This window comes from Lithobates pipiens, unplaced genomic scaffold (assembly GCF_037356315.1).
Source record: "Lithobates pipiens isolate NorthernLeopardFrog02 unplaced genomic scaffold, aLitPip1_a1.2 Scaffold_28, whole genome shotgun sequence".
Lineage (NCBI taxonomy): Eukaryota > Metazoa > Chordata > Amphibia > Anura > Ranidae > Lithobates > Lithobates pipiens.
In genome coordinates this window covers 228925655-228948249 of record NW_027507789.1, presented here as the reverse complement: position 1 = coordinate 228948249, position 22595 = coordinate 228925655, and the positions used below count along the sequence as shown (strand labels likewise).

Genomic DNA, 22595 nt, shown 5'->3' with positions numbered 1-22595 from the left:
GGGAACCTGGAGTTGGTGCAGCAGGCGCTGTCTAGCCCGACCCGCCCAGTGAGCATAGAATATCTGGAGTGGAGCTTCAGCATGGAATCGGGGTCGGGAGAGCGGGGTGGGGGGAGGCAAGTAACTACACCATGGGCCGCTGTGATGCCCCATAAAAGAGTCACACTGCTTCCACCACAGACATCCCTAAAGACTTCCTGGTAAAGAGGAGTAAAAAGTCCCCAGCGGTGTCCTACCGAGTGCGGAAGGAGGACAAGGGCAGAGCGCAGGCCAAGCCATCCTCCCCCCCCACCCCCTCGGCATGCATGGTGTATGCCTTGTCTGAACAGGGGCTGGCTCCTTGCCCTGCAGCTCCGGCCACCCCCTGCGAGCCAGTTTGTGAACCTGGAGTTGGTGCAGCAGGCGCTGTGCAGACCAACTCCCCCTTGCAGCCCCGGCTGCCCCCTGCTGGACAGTTCGATGACCCAGGGTCGATGCAGGAGGCGCTGTCCAGCCCAACTCTCCCCTGCAGCCCTGGCTGCCCCCTGTTGGCCAGTTCCAAAACCCAGGGTCAGTGCAGAAGGCGCTGTCCAGCCTGGCTCCCCCCTGCAGCTCCCTGCCAGCTAGTTCGATGACCCAGGGTTGGTGCAGCAGGCGCTGTCCAGCCCAACTCTCCCCTGCAGCCCTGGCTGCCCCCTGCTGGACAGTTCGATGACACAGGGTCGATGCAAGAGGCGCTGTCCAGCCCAACTCTCCCCTGCAGCCCTGGCTGCCCCCTGCTGGCCAGTTCCATGACCCAGGGTCAGTGCAGAAGGCGCTGTCCAGCCTGGCTCCCCCCTGCAGCTCCCTGCCAGCTAGTTCGATGACCCAGGGTCGGTGCAGCAGGCGCTATCCAGCCCAACTCTCCCCTGCAGCCCCGGCTGCCCCCTGCCAGCCAGTTCCACGACCCAGGGTCAGTGCAGCAGGCGCTGTCCAGCCCAGCTCCCCCCTGCAGCCCCGGCTGCCCCCTGCTGGCAAGTTTGGAAACCTGGAGTTGGTGCAACAGGCGCTATCCAGCCCGACTCCCCCCTGCAGCTCCGGCCGACCCCTGCTGGCCAGTTCCATGACCCAGGGCCAGTGTAGCAGGCGCTGTCCAGGCCAACCTGACCCCCCCCCCCCCGCAGCCCCGTGCCGGCCAGTTCCATGACCCAGGTGAGTGCAGCAGGCACTGTCCAGCCCGGCTCCTCCCTGCAGCCCTGGCTGCCCCCTGCTGGCCAGTTTGGGAACCTGGAGTTGGTGCAGCAGGCGCTGTACAGCCCGACTCCCCCCTGAAGCCCGGCTGCCCCCTGTCGGCCAGTTCGATGACCCAGGGTTGGTGCAGCAGGCGCTGTTCAGCTCGGCTCCCCCCTGCCAGCCAGTTTGGGAAACTGGAGTTGGTGCAGCAGGTGCTGTACAGCCCAACTCCCCCCTGCAGCCCCGGTTGCCCCTGCTGGCCAGTTCGATGACCCAGGGTCGGTGCAGCAGGCGCTATCCAGCTTGACTCCCCCCTGCAGCCCCGGCTGCCTCCTGCTGGCCAGTTCGGGAACCTGGAGTCAGTGCAGCCCGACCCACCCAGTGAGCAGAGTACCTGGAGCGGAGCTTCAGCCTGGTATGGGGGCAGAGAGGAGGGAGAACGGGAGGGGGGCCGAGTCGCTGCACCATGGGCCTCCTGGGCCAAAGGTTCCCCGTCAGCTGCTGGTGATATCCACTTATTACTGCTTCCATAAATGGTGGACTGTTGCCGGGGAAACCCAAATCGGTGACATCTCTGACTTCCTATCAATGTATGGGTAAAGCTGAACTCACAAAGCAATGACCGACGCACATAACCTGACATTCCAGAAACATTCTGGAAAATTCTATCAGAAAATATTCTTCCTCCAGCTCTCGTTTTTACTTTTCTGGGCTCCATTTTTCAAGCTGCATCCAAATAAATGGCATTGCCAATATTTATCTGTCTGTGTATGACCGCACTTGGTGATTCCCAGCATCCTCTGCGGCTCCTGACACAAGACAATGGGCACTTTACAGGTGTTGATCTGCTTGGCGTGCCTGGCACCTGGTGATGTCAGGCTCTGGATGAGGATGAAAGTGCCGGCTTTGTTGTCACACGCAGGGAGAGGTGAGAGGAAGGCAAATATTGACTCTGGAATTAAAATTACAGGTCGGGAGATAAGAGGAGGGAGAGTGAAAACACAGCTGGCCATGTGACAGCCACCAGCACCAATCCAGCCTTTCTAATGGAAACGTTCGACTTTTCTGGTCACCAACCACCACAAACAGCGGCAAACCTTCTGTCTGTAGACAGTCTGCGGTCATACGGTGTGTCACATTGCTCGAGCGATTCCAGGGAAGCATGCCATGAAAAACAAAGCGGCAAGAGAGACGACGGCTGAGTGCGGGTTTCAGCTGGACTTACACCCGGACAATTGTGTTGGAAATGTTCCTTTATGAAATGTTCAATTTTCTGATAGTTAAATGAGTCAAACTGACGGAAAAACGAATGGAAGGTTCACGGATCAATCGGTGCATGTTCAGCTTTACCAGAAGTGAAAGTTTTCTGGTGATGGGGGGAGGTGCTCTTCTCCATCATCAGGACATTTTTCAATCTGGTAAAGCTGGCCATACAAATTTTCAAGTTTTGGACATTTTTCAATCTGGTAAAGCTGGCCATACAAATTTTCAAGTTTTGGTAAAGTTGGCCACACAAATTTTCACATCTGGTAAAGCTGACCTTACAAATCTTCAATTTTGGTGAAGCTGGCCACACAATTTTTAGATCTGGTAAAGCCGGCCATACAAACTTTCAGATCCGGTAAAGCTGTCCATACAAATGTTCCGTTTTGGTAAAGCTGGCCATGCAAATTTTCAGATCAGGTAAAGCTGACCTTACAAATCTTCAATTTTTGTGAAGCTGGTCATACAATTTTCAGATCTTTTAAAGCCGGCCATAAAATTTTAAATTTTGGTGAAGCTGGCCATTTTCAGATCTGGTAAAGCTGGCCATGCAAATTTTCAGATCTGGTAAAGCAGGCCATACAAATTTTCAGTTTTCGTTAAAGCGGAGGTCCACCCTAAGGCCGGGTTCACACTATAGCGATGTGGGAACGCCGCGAATCCGCAGCGTTTACCCGCATCGCACACCTCCCGCCGGCAGTTCACACTGCTCTATGCGGACGGCTGGGAGTGTCAATGTTATGTTAATGACACCCCCAGATCCGTCGGCATATCGCAGTGTGATCTGCCGACTCGCACAGGAATCGGATCGCATGGTGTGAACCCCCATGCGATCCGATTCTGTTGCGGACCCAAAAAAGGGTCCCGTGCGAGTTTGCTGCGGGAGCGCTGCGAATTCAGCCATACTATCTGTATGGCTGAACTCGCAGCGCTACGGAGATCGGATGTGATTTGCTGTGCGAATCACATCTGGATCTCCCCCCGCAGCGGTGTGAACCGGGCCTAAAGTGGAACTTCCGCTCATTGGAACCCTCCCCCCCTCCGGCGCCACAATTGGCACCTTTCAGGGGGGTGCAGGTACCTGTACAGTACAGGTATCTGCACCCACTTCCGGGATAGCTCTCTGCGGAAAGGGGCGTAGATTACACCCCTTTCCGAAAGTCCCCCGCTGCCTGCTGGGAAACACACGGATCCCAGAGGCAGCGGGGTCCATCCTTATTGCGCAGCGCGACTCGCGCATGCGCAGTAGGGAACCGGGAAATGAAGCCGCAAGGCTCCACTTTCTGATTCCCATACCCAAGATGGCGGCGGCAGCACCCGAGAGACGATCGAGAGATCGGCTTCAGGTGCCGACATTGCAGGTGCGCTGGGCGGGTAAGTGTCACTATTTTAAAAGTCAGCAGCTGCAGTATTTGTAGCTGCTGGCTTTTTTTTTTTTTTTTTTTAAACGGCGGAACTCCCGGCGGACTCCCGCTTTAAGCTGGCCATACAAATTTTCAGTTTTAGTTAAGTTGGCCATGCAAATCTTCATATTGGGTAAAGTTGGCCATGCAAATTTTCAGTTTTGGTAAAGCTGGCACCCAGATGACAAGGCAGATAGCACTCCAGGAGCCTTACACGGCCAGAGGCAATACTAATGAAAATTCCGGTGACCTTCCATTTGATTGGTTCTGCTGCATTATTATTGATCTCCTCTTTTCACTTCTAATAAATATCTGTGTATGTGCTGGATGTACTAATCAATATATCTCTCGTTGGTTGTCCAATCACAGAATGCCTACGTGTGTGGCCACCACAAGCCGGGGCTGCGGTGTATACTAAGAGATAATCGGGATGATCACAAGAATCCCTCAATCCTTCATCTTCCACCAAGATGGGCGCTCTAGATCTTCAGAGGAAGGATGTCTTTTCATTCGGCATTGTTCTAGATCGAAGGAGAACGCTCGTCCTCCTTAATGCTCTTCCTTATAAAGGCGCTTTTTGAAAATAATTCTGAATGCGAGAAGAAAGTCATCTCATTAGGTCCCCTTTTTAAGGCGGACTGTCGGTCTTTGGTTGATGGTATCAAAGAATCCGCCGGCACAAAAGCATGTCTAATTTTAAGGAAGTTTTTGCAAGCCGACTTAAAACCGATCGACTCATTTCACTTTCTGCAACTTGCAATTTTGTATAATAAAAAAAAAAAAAAAAAAGGAGCGAATTCCTTTGATAGGAGCTTTAAAGATCTGCCTTTCCCTAATGGCAAGATTTAAAAGCGGTGACCTTTCTGCGGGAAATATCAAAGTACAGAAGACGGTTGTCTTTTCAAACGCCGTTGACCTTGTCGGCTCAAACTTTTCCCCCCAAAATGCAATAATTGATGTTTTTTTCTCTCTTTTTTTTTTTTTTTGCTGCTGTTGGCAGAACCGAGCCTCTTACCTGGATTTAGCCGCCGCCGCCGCGCGGTAATAGGCAAAAAAAAAAACGCCTCAATGGCCGCGATTGCTCCTTCATTTCTGCGATTTCTCCCTATTGTCAGCATTTACTATTCAATCCCGCCGGAAGAATGCTGGGAGCGCAATTAGAAGTGCACAGAAAGGGGAACGACGGTGGAGGAGCTGAACGGGGGTGGGGGGGGGGGGTCTCTATGGTGTACCGGCAATTGGAAATTGGTGGGACTACAGCGGACGCTCTTAAAGGGGAAGCACCACATGTTTTCAGAGAGCCATGTTATCAAATATTACTGTGTATATGCCTTACACTTCACATGCTTACTCTTAGCATGGTGGTACTTTATCCCTTTTATGCCTATTTCTGACATTCGTTGCTTACAAGTTAAAATCCGTATTTTTGGCTAGAAAATTTACTAAGAACCCCCAAACATTATATATATATATATATATATATATATATATATATATATGTATATATTCTTTTAGCAGAGACCCTAGAGAATAAAATGGCGACCGTTGCAATATTTTATGTCACGGTATTTGCCCAGCGGTCAATCAAACGCAATTTTATGGGAAAAAAAAATACGTTTGTGAATTAAAAAAAAAAACGCAACAGTATAATGTGAAAGATGAAATTACGCAGAGTAAATAGAAACTGAACAGGTCAGGCTTTGAAATTGCGCACACTCGTGGAATGGCGGCAAACTACGGTGTCTAAAAACCTCCATAGGCGACGCTTTAAAGAAAAAAAAAAAAAAAAAGTGACGGTTACCAGGTTAGAGTTACAGAGTTGCTAGAATTATTGCTCTCACTCTGACGATCGCGGCGATACCTCACATGTGTGATTTGAACACCGTTTACATTTGCGGGCGCGACTTCCGTATAGGTTTTGTTTGCTCCGTGAGCACGCGGGGGAGGGGTGCTTTAATAATAAATTAATAAATAAATAATAAATCTTATTTATTTATATTTTTTTACACTGTCCCTTTAAAAAAAATAGAAATTCTGATCACTTTGATTGCTGTCACAAGGAATGTAAACATCCCCTGTGACAGTAATAGGAGGTGACAGGTCCTCTTTCTTTGCACTTAAAAGTATTCAGAGCGCCAAAAACGGCGATTCTGAATACTGTCATTTTTTTTTTTTTTATCGGCGCCATTGGCAGCTGAGTAAACCGGAAGTGACGGGGCTTCCATGCTTTCACATAGGAGACAAACCGTTTCTGGCTTCATTCCTGTCTCAGCCTAGCCGGTGGACGCGGCGGATCGTGGATCGGTGGGACGGGAGGCCAAGTAGGAGCGGCAGAAGGCGGCGGGAGCAGGGGGGATGTCCCCCCCTCCTTTAGGATAACAGCCGAGCAGCTTTTAGCCGCATCGGTTGGTATCACTAAAGAGCCGACCGCCTGCTCTAAAAAGACGGTACCGGGGTGATGTCTGCAGCTGCATAGCACCCAGGTACAACCCCTTCAAGCCACGAACGCAAATTTGCATATAGTCCGTGCTAAGGGGTTAAACATAGATTCATAGGTCTCCCTCTAGTGGTAGAGTAAGGAAAAGGATGGCTGGCACTCAGGATGACATTCAAAAATGGTATTCCTTTATTGGAAAAGAAAAAAAAGTACAACCCAGCAAAAACATCCTACGCGTTTCGGACATTAGTGTGAAACGCGTAGGTTGCTTTCACAGAGTTGTACATGTCTTTTTAATAAAGGAATACAATTTTTTTGGTAAGAAAGGTGCCTCATTGTTGGTGTCTGTGGAAGATTGGATGGAATGGCTCCATCATCCTTAGTGTCAGTGGGAGGAATTATGCCCAACTGTTGGTGTCATTGGAAAGAATGGTGCCTCGTTGGTATCAGTGGGAGGAATAGTGCCCCATCCATGGTGTCTGTGGAAGGAATTATGCCCAACTGTTGGTGTGAGTGGAAAAAATGGTGCCTCATTGTTGGTGTCTGTGGGGGGGGTATTATGCCTACATGTTGGTGTCAATGGAAGAAAGGTGCCTCATTGTTGGTGTCTGTGGAAGATTGGATGGAATGGCTCCATCATCCTTAGTGTCAGTGAGAGGAATTATGCTCAACTGTTGGTGTCATTGGAAAGAATGGTGCCTCGTTGGTATCAGTGGGAGGAATAGTTCACAATTGTTGGTGTCAGTGTGGGGGGGGGAATTATGCCCAACTGTTGGTGTCATTGGAAAGAATGGTGCCTAATTTTTGGTGTCAGTGGAAGATTGGATGGAATGGCTCCATCATCCTTGGTGTCAGTGGGAGGAATAGTTCACAATTGTTGGTGTCAGTGTGGGGGGGGGGGGGGAATTATGCCCAACTGTTGGTGTCATTGGAAGAAAAGTGCCTCATTGGTGGTGTCAGTGGAAGATTGGATGGAATGGCTCCATCATCCTTGGTTTCCCTATCCTAGGTGTCTGAGATCCTATACATTTGTCTGGTCATGAAGCCGTCCTCATGTATTGATTATTGTCCTGATTTTGTACTATTAGCCCTGAAGAAGGAGGGATTATGTGACAGCTCCCGGAACGTGTTGGATATCCACTCCGAATAGAAGAGGATTATATCCCATCCAAGCACACCATTCGATTTGGAGCTTTGGGGTCTTTTATACCACAAATAAAGACCCCGGGCCCAGGCTGAAGTGATGTGTCCACACTGTCTGGGGTATAATGGGAGTTCATAAAGTCATAAAAGCCCCATGAAGACTCCTCACATCTACAGTCCAATCACAATCCCCCCTCCCAGACATGTGGAGTCCCCCCCACTGCTTACCCACAACACACTGGGCCTCCTAACCAGCTCAAACCCCCAAGTACCCAATCAGGGGTCACAGTAATGGATACAGTTATCTGATTGGCTGCCATAGATCACACCGCCTGTACTCTACCAGCACCGGGTTATGAAATAATCAGCAATCCATTATAGAGAGTGTAAGCTCCTAGGTCCGGCCAGTGTGGGATGGGATGAAGAAATGACAAACGCAGATGGTAGAAAATAAATATTTAATGTTAGACACGGGATACAAAAATACAAAAAATAGAAGATGTGTAAACCTGATATAAAATAATAGGAGATAAGCGGGGGCGGGGTATAGGTAGTAGGTCAGCGGCTGCCCGTGGCTCAGTGAGGCGACGTCTGACACAAGGAATGTAACAGCCAATCAGATGAGAGATTTTATTTGGCATGAAATTTAAGGGCTCGGTCGGTCCTGATGAGCGTCTTTCTTGTATGGAGGTCACAGTCTGGAATGGAATTTATAATATGACAATAAATAATACTGATTCTATATACTACACATCCCTTCCACTAGATATATCCCTCACACAATGGCAGCTGAAGTCCGTGTCAGATCACACTGTCAGCTCTTCTACATGCGGCTGCAGTTAGGATCGGAGCGATGTGTATATAGCAAGCTTCTCTGCACTTCCAGCTTCATCCCTGAAGTCTTTGTGTTTTCTGAAAGGCGGCAAAGTGTTCTCTGGTTGGATGAAGTGGAGAGCACGACGTCGCCACCCCAACTCGTCCAATCAGAGGACACTTTGCATTCATTCAGAAAATGCAAAGCATTGCAAAGCTGTGCCCTGCGGCTGACCTCCTGTGTTCAGAGTCATCCTGGGTGTCACCTTTCTGACGCTCTGTCACTGCCGGCCCTTGGCGGTGGGTTGGATGAATTTGCGGAACATGAAGAAGAAGAAGTGATGAGCCACTCTGGGCACTTGGATCCAGGGCCAAGATAAGGAGTGGGCAGGAGGGGCGGTTGCCCCAGGCACTTGGATCCAGGGCCAAGATAAGGAGTGGGCAGGAGGGGCGGTTGCCTTGGGGACTTGGATCCAGGGCCAGGATAAGGAGTGGGCAGGAGGAGCGGTCGTTCTGGGCACTTGGATCCAGGGCCGGGATAAAGAGTGGGCAGTTCTGGGCGGCAGTTCTGGGCACTTGGATCCAGGGCAGGGATAAGGAGTGGGCAGTTCTGGGCACTTGGATCCAGGGCAGGGATAAGGCGTGGACAGGAGGAGTGGTCCTTCTGGGCACTTGGATCCAGGGCAGGGATAAGGAGTGGGCAGGGGTGCGGCTGCCCTGGGCACCGATCCAGGGCTGTTATAAGGAGTTGGCAGGAGGGGCAGCTGCCCTGGGCACTTGGATCCAGGGCCGGGATAAGGAGTGGGTGGGGGGGGGGGGGGCTTTTGCCCTGGCCATGGATCCAGGGCTGTGATAAGGAGTGGGCAGTGGGGCGGCTTCCCTGGGCACTTGGATCCAGGGCAGGGATAAGGAGTGGGCAGGAGGGGCGGCTGCCCTGGGCACTTGGATCCAGGGCCAGGATAAGAAGTGGCCAGGGGGGCGGCTGCCCTGGGCACTTGGATCCAGGTCCGGGATAAGGAGTGGGCGTGGGGGGGGTGGCTGCCCTGGGCACAGTGGTAACATATGAGGTGGGGAATCACCATAACGAGTTTGTGTGTGTGTGTGGGGAGGTAGGAGATTTGTGTTGGAAGGGGGAATTTTGGGGGCAGCAGGGGGTAAGTATTGTTTTAGGAGGGGAAATTGGGAGGGGTTGGGTGCCAAGAGTGATGATTTAGGGGAATTAAGGGGGGGTTGGGGGAAGAAAAAGATTTATGCTAGGAGATGGGATCTGGGGGGGCATTTGTGCTGGGAGGGGGGAAATTTGACGTAGGGGGCAGAAGATGTGTACTAGGAGGGGATATTTTAGGTATGTTTTTACTTACATCCAAATATCCATTTGTCGATGTGGAAAAAATAAAAATGATCTACGGTAATGCGCCCTCCTGCGTTTTCTTGCAGTTGGTTCTCAGGATTGCCCCGTCGGAGGGCTGCAGCCTTGATGGGCATTTTGGGAAGAAGTGCGATGCAAGAAGATCTCTGGGTTAGCGCTACAATGTTTGGGGATATTTTAGGAGTGAAGGATTTGTGCTAGGAGGGGTGATTTTTTTTTTGGGGGTGGGGGCAAATATTTGTGCTGAGAGGGGGTATTTCAGCAGGGGGGTGGACTTGTACTGGGAGGAGGAGGGGGAATTTATGCTTAGGGGGTAAGCATACAGATTAGTGCTCAGTGTTTTTGTGGGGGGATGTTTGCTGACACATAATGCTCATACATTTTTTTGGGGGGGGGGGGCAGTTTGGCACGTTCACCCTGGGCTCTAGATGACCTTGTCCCGTCATGGCTTGGATCCATCGGACAACCATCTGTGTGCGTAAGAAAATCAGAGCACCGTGATTGGATGAAGGAAGAGCTGGAAATCTTCATGCCTTCATTGCCTGGTTCAGCAGGGGCGGGCACAATTTCCATCAGTGTGTGGCCACCCCTACTGGATAGACTGTGGGGGTGGCCACACACTGATGGACATTGTGCCCGCCCCTGCTGAACCAGGCAATGAAGACATGAAGATTTCCAGCTCTTCCTTCATCCAATCATGGTGGGGGGGGGGACACACCTCCCACCCAATGGTGACCTGCCCATTAGGGGCACGCCCCCTCTTTCCACCTCACCCCCCTATATGCAATGGGTAGATTTCAGGGCACTGGGCGCATGAATTACAGCGGCGGGGTTTTTATTTATCGGAGGATCTAATGGGCTTCAAAATAGGGCGGCCACCCAGGTGTGTTACAACACCTGATATACTGTTTTCTGCCACTAGTCCCATCACCTGGGGGGCGCACAGGGCTATAAGGTTAGGACATCCCAGGGTGCTTTTGTATGGAGGGGGAAGGGTTGGATATGGATGGACACAACGTATGTTTTATTATTTCTGTTTCACCGGAACTGCTAAGCAATGCCAGCCCAACCAATCAATGGAGGAGCTCCACTGAACACACAGGAAGTGATGTCACAGGATGTGACGTCACAGGAAGTGATATCAGTATATTTCTCCAATGCCCTTTTATTTCTGCCTGCTCTACATGCCTATTCGCCTCCAATGCCACCCCTTCCCGAATACTCTATGGTGGTGTATGGGGCCAATGACTTTATACCCCCATTTATGATAGAACCCCCCCAATCCCAATACAAACCGTTCATTATGGTGTATAAAGGATCCAGACATCTGTCCGGTAACGCACACACTGATCACATGACATGAAATCCGATGTGCAACCCCTCCCCCCGATACAAACCATTCACTCCCCCTTTATTTATAAACTAAAGAGAACCGGTCATGACTGGGCCCATCCAAGAATCACAAGGTTTAGACTATGCAGGACTACCTGTGAAGGATTTCCATTGTCCTCAGGGGCTGCACCCAGGTGCAGCTCCTCCCAGCCCTACTGCTCCCACCTCTCAGGGGCCGATAGGTTGTGGGATTGGAGTGCCGCCACCATACACGGCTCTTATTACTACCATGTGGTCGGAGAGAGATCCATAATACAAGGTGCTTTCCAGGGGCCCCCAGCCTTGAGGGCCCCATTTGCACAATACAAGGTGCTTTCCAGGGTCCCAACACCCCTATACCTCCCCTTTTTGGGGGAATGCAGCCTATTCCCATAAAACAAGGTGCTTTTCAGTGGCCCCCAACCCCGAGGGCCCCATTCTCACAATAAAATGTGCTTTCCAGGGAACAGATACCCCAGAATGCAGCCCTTTCCCACAAAAAAAGGTGCTTTCCAGGGGCCCGACACACCTATTCCTCCCTCTTTTGGAAGGAATGCAGCCTATTTCCATAATACAAGGTGCTTTCCAGGGCCCCCCACCCCTATGAGCCCCTCCCTCGGGTGAATGCGGCCCATTCCTACATTAAAGGGGGTTTCCAGGGGCCCAACACCCCTATGCCCCCCCTTTTGGAGGAATGCAGCCTATTTCCAGGAGCCCCCTATCCCCAGGGGAATATGGCCTATTCTCCTATAAGACAAGGTGCTTTCCAGGGGCCCCCCCTTCCCTATGCCCGCCCCCCCTGGAGGAATGCAGCCCATTTCTATAATACAAGGTGCTTTCCAGGGGCCCCCACCCCTATGCCCCCCCCCCTTCTGGAGGAATGCAGCCTTTTTCCATAATACAAGGTGCTTTTCAGGGGCCCCCTATCCCCAGGGAAATATGGCCTACTCTTATAAGACAAGGTGCTTTCCAGGGGCCCCCCCACCCCCTCTTATAAGACAAGGTGCTTTCCAGGGGCCCCCCCACCCCTATGCCCCTCCCCTCCTGGAGGAATGCAGCCCATTTCTATAATAAAATGTGCTTTCCAGGGCCCCCCACCCCTATGGGCCCCTCCCTCAGGGGAATGCGGCCCATTCCTACATTAAAGGGGGTTTCCAGGGGCCCAACACCCCTATGCCCCCCCTTTTGGAGGAATGCACCCCATTTCCAGGAGCCCCTTATCCCCAGGGAATATGGCCTACTCCTATAAGACAAGGTGCTTTCCAGGGGCCCCCCCATCCCTATGCCCGCCCCCCCTGGAGGAATGCAGCCCATTTCTATAATACAAGGTGCTTTCCAGGGGCCCCCACCCCTATGCCCCCCCCCCCCTTCTGGAGGAATGCAGCCTTTTTCCATAATACAAGGTGCTTTTCAGGGGCCCCCTATCCCCAGGGGAATATGGCCTACTCTCATAAGACAAGGTGCTTTCCAGGGGCCCCCCCATCCCTATGCCCGCCCCCCCTGGAGGAATGCAGCCCATTTCTATAATACAAGGTGCTTTCCAGGGGCCCCCACCCCTATGCCCCCCCCCCCCCTTCTGGAGGAATGCAGCCTTTTTCCATAATACAAGGTGCTTTTCAGGGGCCCCCTATCCCCAGGGGAATATGGCCTACTCTTCTAAGACAAGGTGGTTTCCAGGGGCCCCCCCACCCCTATGCCCCTCCCCTCCTGGAGGAATGCAGCCCATTTCTATAATAAAATGTGCTTTCCAGGGCCCCCCACCCCTATGGGCCCCTCCCTCAGGGGAATGCAGCCCATTCCTACATTAAAGGGGGTTTCCAGGGGCCCAACACCCCTATGCCCCCCCTTTTGGAGGAATGCACCCCGGGAGCCCCTTATCCCCAGGGGAATATGGCCTACTCCTATAAGACAAGGTGCTTTCCAGGGGCTCCCCGCCCCCCCCGGAGGAATGTAGCCCATTTCTATAATACAAAGGTGCTTTCCAGGGGCCCCACCCCTGTGCCCCCTCCCCCTTCTGGAGGAATGCAGCTCATTTCCATAATACAAGGGCCCCCCCACCCCAAGGGCCCCAGGGGAATGTATCATTTCTCTTACCCTTTCCTCTGATACACCGTCAGTTCCTCCTGCAGCACCTGCGTCCTCTTCTGTAGAAGGTTCACCTGTCAGAGAAAGCATCGGTCAGGAAAGTACCGGAGGACATGTGACGCCGCGAGCCGCGACACGCACACCTGGAACAGCCGTGTCAGCAAATGCCCCCCCCCCCCCCCGTCACTCCTCATTTACCTGTAACTTCAGTGAGCCGATTGTCTCTTCTAATTCCTTTCTCAGGGCGGCCGGCAGCAGTCCTCTGATCTTCGCCTCGTATTCCTCCCGGACATGTGTGATCTGAGACAATCCAAGAGATGACACAATCAGGGTGATGCAATGGGACTGCGGCGGAAGGGGGTCTTCCGAAAGACAACATACATGGACACGTTATTACCGGGAAGACCACGTATGACTCCCACCTCTATGTGCCCGCCGTGTCCTCATCTCATAACGAATCAGAGATCAGACACGAGACAACTCGCTTCGTTACCAATCTCTGAATCACGACAGTAACGAATTTCAACGAATCCAAAATAAATGGTAATGAAACAAATTATCCGAATTAGAATAAAAAAAATGGAAACATATCGCAATAAATACCGCAAGGTATAAAAAGTGAAATAAGATAGAATAGAATACTAGAGAACGGAAAAGAAAAGAATAGAATACAATAGATTAGAATTGAATAGAATAGACACTTGCTGACCGCCTAATAGGGAAAATGCCTCATTAGTTTGCAGTTTAACCACTTACCGCCCGCTCGCCCGCCGTCAGTGTACGCCTGTACTTTGACTAAGAATACCGGGGATATGGCAGCACATAGCTGCCATAACCCCTGGTATATTCTTAAACGGCGGGCGGTCCTCTTTTTGATAAAAATGGTCTCTGCGGCAGATTCGCCACAAGATTACTTTTAATCAGGGGTGGGAGAGGGCAGCGACGTTCGCGTCCTCACGAGCGAGGGAAAGACGACCCCCCTCCACTCGGCTCCATAACATTGGACGTCAAAGGCCACTTCCGCCCAATGGTCTTAAAGGGGAAATTGTATTTATTTATTTTTTGTTTATTTATTATTATTTATTTTTATTGCATTTTTCTGTATAAATGAAATTTGAGGTCTCTTTGACCCCCTCCCCCCCCCCCTCCCCCGATCTCACATCTCACATGTTTTTCTTTTCTATGACAAGGGATCCTTGTAATAGGAATAAAAGTGACTCAAAACATATTTTTTTTTAAAAGGGACAGTCTAAAAAAAAAAAAAATGTAAGCGTCCGTCCCGCTATCCTCACGTGCAGAAGAGAACGCATACGTAGCGCCCGCATATGAAAACCACACATGTGAGGTATCGGCGCGATCATTAGAGCGAGAGCGATAATTCTAGCCCCTAGACCTCCTCTGTAACTTAAATCTGGTAACCTGTAGAAATTTTTAAAACGTCGCCTATGGAGATTTTTAAGGGTCAAAGTTTGTCGCTATTCCACCAGCGGGGGGGGGGGGCGCAATTTTGAAGCGCGACACGTTGGGTATTAATTTACTCGGCATAACATTATCTTTCACAATATAAAAAAAAAAAAAATCGGGCTGACTTCACTGATATCTTATTTTTTTTATTTACAAAAAGTGCATTTTTTTCCAAAAAAATTGCACTTGTAAGACCGCTGCATAAATACAGTGAGACAAAGTATTGCAACGACCGCCATTTTATTCTCTAGGGTGTCTGAAAAAATATATATATAATGTTTGGAGGTTCTAAGTAATTTTCTAACACCCCCCCCCCCCCCCCACCAAATTAAAAAAATAGGCCCGGCCCTCAAGTAGTTAATATGGGGGTGGTGGCTGCAGCTAGGTGCCATAACCCCCGGTATTAAAATGTTCTGCAGTCACTGATCTTTCCGATAAAAGTGATCCGAGCCGCTGGATCACTTTTAGAAGTGGCAGGATAGGGGGATGGGGGTTGGTCCGCCCCCCCCCCTCCCCCCTCCAGTGGTTCTCGGGTTTACCTGGCTCATCAGGAAGCGTGAGAACCAATCCGGTAGCTGGCCATAGAGATTAGAAGAGGAAAGATGGCCTCCGCTCATCTCTATGACCTGAGAGGCCCGGCGCCACGTCATGACGCCACTTCTGGTTCATGGGCATTTTTTTTTTTTCTTCAAAGCATTAGATCAATGTTTTCTTTTTGTTGATCATTGTAGAGAGAGATGTGGGGTCTAATCATGTCTCATGTCTTATTTCTATCCCTGCGATAGGAACAAAAGTAATAAATAAAGAAATAAGAGACAGTGTAAAAATAATAAAAATGTAAATAAATAAAAGCGAAAAAATAGACTAGGGGCCCGCTCATATCAATGGGATAGACTAGGGGCCCGCTCATATCAATGGGATAGACTAGGGGCCCGCTCATATCAATGGGATAGACTAGGGGCCCGCTCATATCAATGGGATAGACTAGGGGCCCGCTCATATCAATGGGATAGACTAGGGGCCCGCTCATATCAATGGGATAGACTAGGGGCCCGCTCATATCAATGGGATAGACTAGGGGCCCGCTCATGCCAATGGGATAGACTAGGGGCCCGCTCATATCAATGGGATAGACTAGGGGCCCGCTCATATCAATGGGATAGACTAGGGGCCCACTTATGCCAATGGGATAGACTAGGGGCCCGCTCATATCAATGGGATAGACTAGGGGCCCGCTCATATCAATGGGATAAACTAGGGGCCCGCTCATATCAATGGTATAGACTAGGGGCCCGCTCATGCCAATGGGATAGACTAGGGGCCCGCTCATACCAATGGGATAGACTAGGGGCCCGCTCATACCAATGGGATAGACTAGGGGCCCGCTCATACCAATGGGATAGACTAGGGGCCTGCTCATACCAATGGGATAGACTAGGGGCCCGCTCATACCAATGGGATAGATTAGGGGCCTGCTCATACCAATGGGATAGACTAGGGGCCCGCTCATACCAATGGGATAGACTAGGGGCCCGCTCATGCCAATGGGATAGACTAGGGGCCCGCTCATGCCAATGGGATAGACTAGGGGCCCGCTCATACCAATGGGATAGACTAGGGGCCCGCTCATACCAATGGGATAGACTAGGGGCCCGCTCATACCAATGGGATAGACTAGGGGCCCGCTCATGCCAATGGGATAGACTAGGGGCCGCTCATGCAGGCCGGGCACACCGCCAGCTGTATGGCGGAGGGGAAATTCTCAGGATAACGACATCTGAAAATAGCAGGGAGGGGGAGGAGTGTGGAAATAAAGAGCTCCTCGGGATGCCGCAAAGGTACGCCGGCGGGCGTTTGTACGAAGGCCAGATGGAAGCGATCGGCTGGCCGCACGGTAATCTATACAGCGCCTATTTCTGGACGGACTTTTCATTGATGTCCGGGCTGTTCTGGCCCTGAAGATGGAAATTTATTTAACCTTTTCCTGCAGGAGGGGTCCAAATCACCCCATAGAGTGCGACCCCCCCCCCCCCCCCGAATATATAGAATACACTATACCTGTCCTGGGAAGAGAAATAGAAACCCCTGAGCAGTATTGTGGCACACAACTGAAATAGAGACACGTCCTACCAGACAGTACAGCTGGGTCCTGACATCAGATGTCTACATTGCAGATCTCCTACAGCCTCTTTGCAGTCACTTCCTGTCTACATGTACTCCAGTGATGGCTGCATGACATTGCTCAGGGCGAGTTCCTGATGGTGACAACAGTGGACCACGTCTGTGAAACGGTTCTTCTAGTCTCTATCGGAAGCCCATATTAGGGGGCGACAACTCAGGAGCACAATTATAAGATGAGGACAAAGTGTTGTCACCCTGAACAGGAAGTACCTGAACAAAGACCTTTATGGCAGGATCATCAGGTATTATGAGGGTGAAAGATTACATGAGGGGGGCTCTCAGACACGGCATGGTATCCGGCCCTTTCTGTATTATTGGGGGGGCTCTCAGACACGGCACAGAATCCTTCTCCTTTCCCTATTATTGGGGGGCTCTGAACACGACACAGAATCCTTCTCCTTTCCCTATTATTGGGGGGCTCTGAACATGAGACAGAATCCTTCTCCTTTCCCTATTAATGGGGGGCTCTGAACATGGCACAGAATCCTTCTCTTTTCCCTATTATTGGGGGGCTCTGAACACGACACAGAATCCTTCTCCTTTCCCTATTATTGGGGGGCTCTGAACACGACACAGAATCCTTCTCTTTTCCCTATTATTGGGGGGCTCTGAACATGAGACAGAATCCTTCTCCTTTCCCTATTAATGGGGGGCTCTGAACATGGCACAGAATCCTTCTCTTTTCCCTATTATTGGGGGGCTCTGAACATGGCACAGAATCCTTCTCTTTTCCCTATTATTGGGGGGCTCTGAACATGAGACAGAATCCTTCTCCTTTCCCTATTATTGGGGGGCTCTGAACATGGCACAGAATCCTTCTCTTTTCCCTATTAATGGGGGGCTCTGAACATGGCACAGAATCCTTCTCTTTTCCCTATTATTGGGGGGCTCTGAACATGAGACAGAATCCTTCTCCTTTCCCTATTATTGGGGGGCTCTGAACATGGCACAGAATCCTTCTCCTTTCCCTATTATTGGGGGGCTCTGAACACGACACAGAATCCTTCTCTTTTCCCTATTATTGGGGGGCTCTGAACATGAGACAGAATCCTTCTCCTTTCCCTATTATTGGGGGGCTCTGAACATGGCACAGAATCCTTCTCCTTTCCCTATTATTGGGGGGCTCTGAACATGGCACAGAATCCTTCTCCTTTCCCTATTATTGGGGGGCTCTGAACATGAGACAGAATCCTTCTCCTTTCCCTATTATTGGGGGGCTCTGAACACGACACAGAATCCTTCTCTTTTCCCTATTATTGGGGGGCTCTGAACATGAGACAGAATCCTTCTCCTTTCCCTATTATTGGGGGGCTCTGAACATGGCACAGAATCCTTCTCCTTTCCCTATTATTGGGGGGCTCTGAACATGAGACAGAATCCTTCTCCTTTCCCTATTATTGGGGGGCTCTGAACATGGCACAGAATCCTTCTCTTTTCCCTATTATTGGGGGGCTCTGAACATGAGACAGAATCCTTCTCCTTTCCCTATTATTGGGGGGCTCTGAACATGAGACAGAATCCTTCTCCTTTCCCTATTATTGGGGGGCTCTGAACATGGCACAGAATCCTTCTCTTTTGCCTATTATTGGGGGGCTCTGAACATGAGACAGAATCCTTCTCCTTTTCCTATTATTGGGGGGCTCTGAACATGGCACAGAATCCTTCTCCTTTCCCTATTATTGGGGGGCTCTGAACACGACACAGAATCCTTCTCTTTTCCCTATTATTGGGGGGCTCTGAACATGAGACAGAATCCTTCTCCTTTCCCTATTATTGGGGGGCTCTGAACATGGCACAGAATCCTTCTCCTTTCCCTATTATTGGGGGGCTCTGAACATGGCACAGAATCCTTCTCCTTTCCCTATTATTGGGGGGCTCTGAACATGAGACAGAATCCTTCTCCTTTCCCTATTATTGGGGGGCTCTGAACACGACACAGAATCCTTCTCTTTTCCCTATTATTGGGGGGCTCTGAACATGAGACAGAATCCTTCTCCTTTCCCTATTATTGGGGGGCTCTGAACATGGCACAGAATCCTTCTCCTTTCCCTATTATTGGGGGGCTCTGAACATGAGACAGAATCCTTCTCCTTTCCCTATTATTGGGGGGCTCTGAACATGGCACAGAATCCTTCTCTTTTCCCTATTATTGGGGGGCTCTGAACATGAGACAGAATCCTTCTCCTTTCCCTATTATTGGGGGGCTCTGAACATGAGACAGAATCCTTCTCCTTTCCCTATTATTGGGGGGCTCTGAACATGGCACAGAATCCTTCTCTTTTGCCTATTATTGGGGGGCTCTGAACATGAGACAGAATCCTTCTCCTTTTCCTATTATTGGGGGGCTCTGAACATGAGACAGAATCCTTCTCCTTTTCCTATTATTGGGGGGCTCTGAACATGAGACAGAATCCTTCTCCTTGCCCTATTATTGGGGGGCTCTCACACACAACACAGAAATAATTCTCCTTTCCCTATTATTGGGGGGCTCTCAAACACGGCACATAATCCTTCGCCTTTCCCTATTATTGGGGGGCTCTGAACATAGCACAGAATCTGTCTCCTTTCCCTATTATTGGGGGGCTCTCAAACAAGGCACAGAATCCGTCTCCGTTCCCTATTATTGGGGGGCTCTCAAACACGGCACAGAATCCTTCTCCTCTCCCTATTATTGGGGTGCTCTTAACAAGGCACAGAATCCTTATCCTTTCCCTATTATTGGGGGGCTCTGAACATGAGACAGAATTCTTCTCCTTTCCCTATTATTGGGGGGCTCTGAACATGAGACAGAATCCTTCTCCTTTCCCTATTATTGGGGGGCTCTGAACATGAGACAGAATCCTTCTCCTTTCCCTATTATTCGGGGGCTCTGAACATGAGACAGAATCCTTCTCCTTTCCCTATTATTGGGGGGCTCTGAACATGAGACAGAATTCTTCTCCTTTCCCTATTATTCGGGGGCTCTGAACATGAGACAGAATTCTTCTCCTTTCCCTATTATTCGGGGGCTCTGAACATGAGACAGAATCCGTCTCCTTTCCCTATTATTGGGGGGCTCTTAACAAGGCACAGAATCCTTATCCTTTCCCTATTATTGGGGGGCTCTGAACATGAGACAGAATTCTTCTCCTTTCCCTATTATTGGGGGGCTCTGAACATGAGACAGAATCCTTCTCCTTTCCCTATTATTGGGGGGCTCTGAACATGAGACAGAATCCTTCTCCTTTCCCTATTATTGGGGGGCTCTGAACATGAGACAGAATTCTTCTCCTTTCCCTATTATTGGGGGGCTCTGAACATGAGACAGAATCCTTCTCCTTTCCCTATTATTCGGGGGCTCTGAACATGAGACAGAATTCTTCTCCTTTCCCTATTATTCGGGGGCTCTGAACATGAGACAGAATCCGTCTCCTTTCCCTATTATTGGGGGGCTCTTAACAAGGCACAGAATCCTTATCCTTTCCCTATTATTGGGGGGCTCTGAACATGAGACAGAATTCTTCTCCTTTCCCTATTATTGGGGGGCTCTGAACATGAGACAGAATTCTTCTCCTTTCCCTATTATTCGGGGGCTCTGAACATGAGACAGAATTCTTCTCCTTTCCCTATTATTCGGGGGCTCTGAACATGAGACAGAATTCTTCTCCTTTCCCTATTATTCGGGGGCTCTGAACATGAGACAGAATTCTTCTCCTTTCCCTATTATTGGGGGGCTCTGAACACGACACAGAATCCTTCTCTTTTCCCTATTATTGGGGGGCTCTGAACATGAGACAGAATCCTTCTCCTTTCCCTATTATTGGGGGGCTCTGAACATGGCACAGAATCCTTCTCCTTTCCCTATTATTGGGGGGCTCTGAACATGGCACAGAATCCTTCTCCTTTCCCTATTATTGGGGGGCTCTGAACATGAGACAGAATCCTTCTCCTTTCCCTATTATTGGGGGGCTCTGAACACGACACAGAATCCTTCTCTTTTCCCTATTATTGGGGGGCTCTGAACATGAGACAGAATCCTTCTCCTTTCCCTATTATTGGGGGGCTCTGAACATGGCACAGAATCCTTCTCCTTTCCCTATTATTGGGGGGCTCTGAACATGAGACAGAATCCTTCTCCTTTCCCTATTATTGGGGGGCTCTGAACATGGCACAGAATCCTTCTCTTTTCCCTATTATTGGGGGGCTCTGAACATGAGACAGAATCCTTCTCCTTTCCCTATTATTGGGGGGCTCTGAACATGAGACAGAATCCTTCTCCTTTCCCTATTATTGGGGGGCTCTGAACATGAGACAGAATTCTTCTCCTTTCCCTATTATTGGGGGGCTCTGAACATGAGACAGAATCCTTCTCCTTTCCCTATTATTGGGGGGCTCTGAACATGAGACAGAATCCTTCTCCTTTCCCTATTATTGGGGGGCTCTGAACATGAGACAGAATTCTTCTCCTTTCCCTATTATTGGGGGGCTCTGAACATGAGACAGAATCCTTCTCCTTTCCCTATTATTCGGGGGCTCTGAACATGAGACAGAATTCTTCTCCTTTCCCTATTATTCGGGGGCTCTGAACATGAGACAGAATCCGTCTCCTTTCCCTATTATTGGGGGGCTCTTAACAAGGCACAGAATCCTTATCCTTTCCCTATTATTGGGGGGCTCTGAACATGAGACAGAATTCTTCTCCTTTCCCTATTATTGGGGGGCTCTGAACATGAGACAGAATTCTTCTCCTTTCCCTATTATTCGGGGGCTCTGAACATGAGACAGAATTCTTCTCCTTTCCCTATTATTCGGGGGCTCTGAACATGAGACAGAATTCTTCTCCTTTCCCTATTATTCGGGGGCTCTGAACATGAGACAGAATTCTTCTCCTTTCCCTATTATTGGGGGGCTCTGAACACGACACAGAATCCTTCTCTTTTCCCTATTATTGGGGGGCTCTGAACATGAGACAGAATCCTTCTCCTTTCCCTATTATTGGGGGGCTCTGAACATGGCACAGAATCCTTCTCCTTTCCCTATTATTGGGGGGCTCTGAACATGGCACAGAATCCTTCTCCTTTCCCTATTATTGGGGGGCTCTGAACATGAGACAGAATCCTTCTCCTTTCCCTATTATTGGGGGGCTCTGAACACGACACAGAATCCTTCTCTTTTCCCTATTATTGGGGGGCTCTGAACATGAGACAGAATCCTTCTCCTTTCCCTATTATTGGGGGGCTCTGAACATGGCACAGAATCCTTCTCTTTTCCCTATTATTGGGGGGCTCTGAACATGAGACAGAATCCTTCTCCTTTCCCTATTATTGGGGGGCTCTGAACATGAGACAGAATCCTTCTCCTTTCCCTATTATTGGGGGGCTCTGAACATGGCACAGAATCCTTCTCTTTTGCCTATTATTGGGGGGCTCTGAACATGAGACAGAATCCTTCTCCTTTTCCTATTATTGGGGGGCTCTGAACATGAGACAGAATCCTTCTCCTTTTCCTATTATTGGGGGGCTCTGAACATGAGACAGAATCCTTCTCCTTGCCCTATTATTGGGGGGCTCTCACACACAACACAGAAATAATTCTCCTTTCCCTATTATTGGGGGGCTCTCAAACACGGCACATAATCCTTCGCCTTTCCCTATTATTGGGGGGCTCTGAACATAGCACAGAATCTGTCTCCTTTCCCTATTATTGGGGGGCTCTCAAACAAGGCACAGAATCCGTCTCCGTTCCCTATTATTGGGGGGCTCTCAAACACGGCACAGAATCCTTCTCCTCTCCCTATTATTGGGGTGCTCTTAACAAGGCACAGAATCCTTATCCTTTCCCTATTATTGGGGGGCTCTGAACATGAGACAGAATTCTTCTCCTTTCCCTATTATTG

At 49.9% G+C, this 22595-nt stretch overlaps 1 protein-coding gene across 2 annotated transcripts in view; it reads right to left on the bottom strand.

Annotated features, from left to right (window-relative positions):
* CEP112 (centrosomal protein 112) overlaps positions 1-22595 on the bottom strand; it is a 441731-nt gene that overhangs the window by 21975 nt on the left and 397161 nt on the right. The window contains exons 25-27 of one of the 2 annotated variants that reach the window (XM_077460663.1): positions 13274-13375; positions 13085-13149; positions 7881-8135 (exon numbers count right to left, since the gene is read on the bottom strand). In XM_077460663.1, the coding sequence (XP_077316789.1) occupies positions 8129-8135; positions 13085-13149; positions 13274-13375 (174 nt within the window). In that variant the 3' untranslated portion in view covers positions 7881-8128. Of the gene's footprint in view, positions 1-7880; positions 8136-13084; positions 13150-13273; positions 13376-22595 lie in introns of those variants that run through there. The other variant, XM_077460662.1, reaches the window with a different exon arrangement.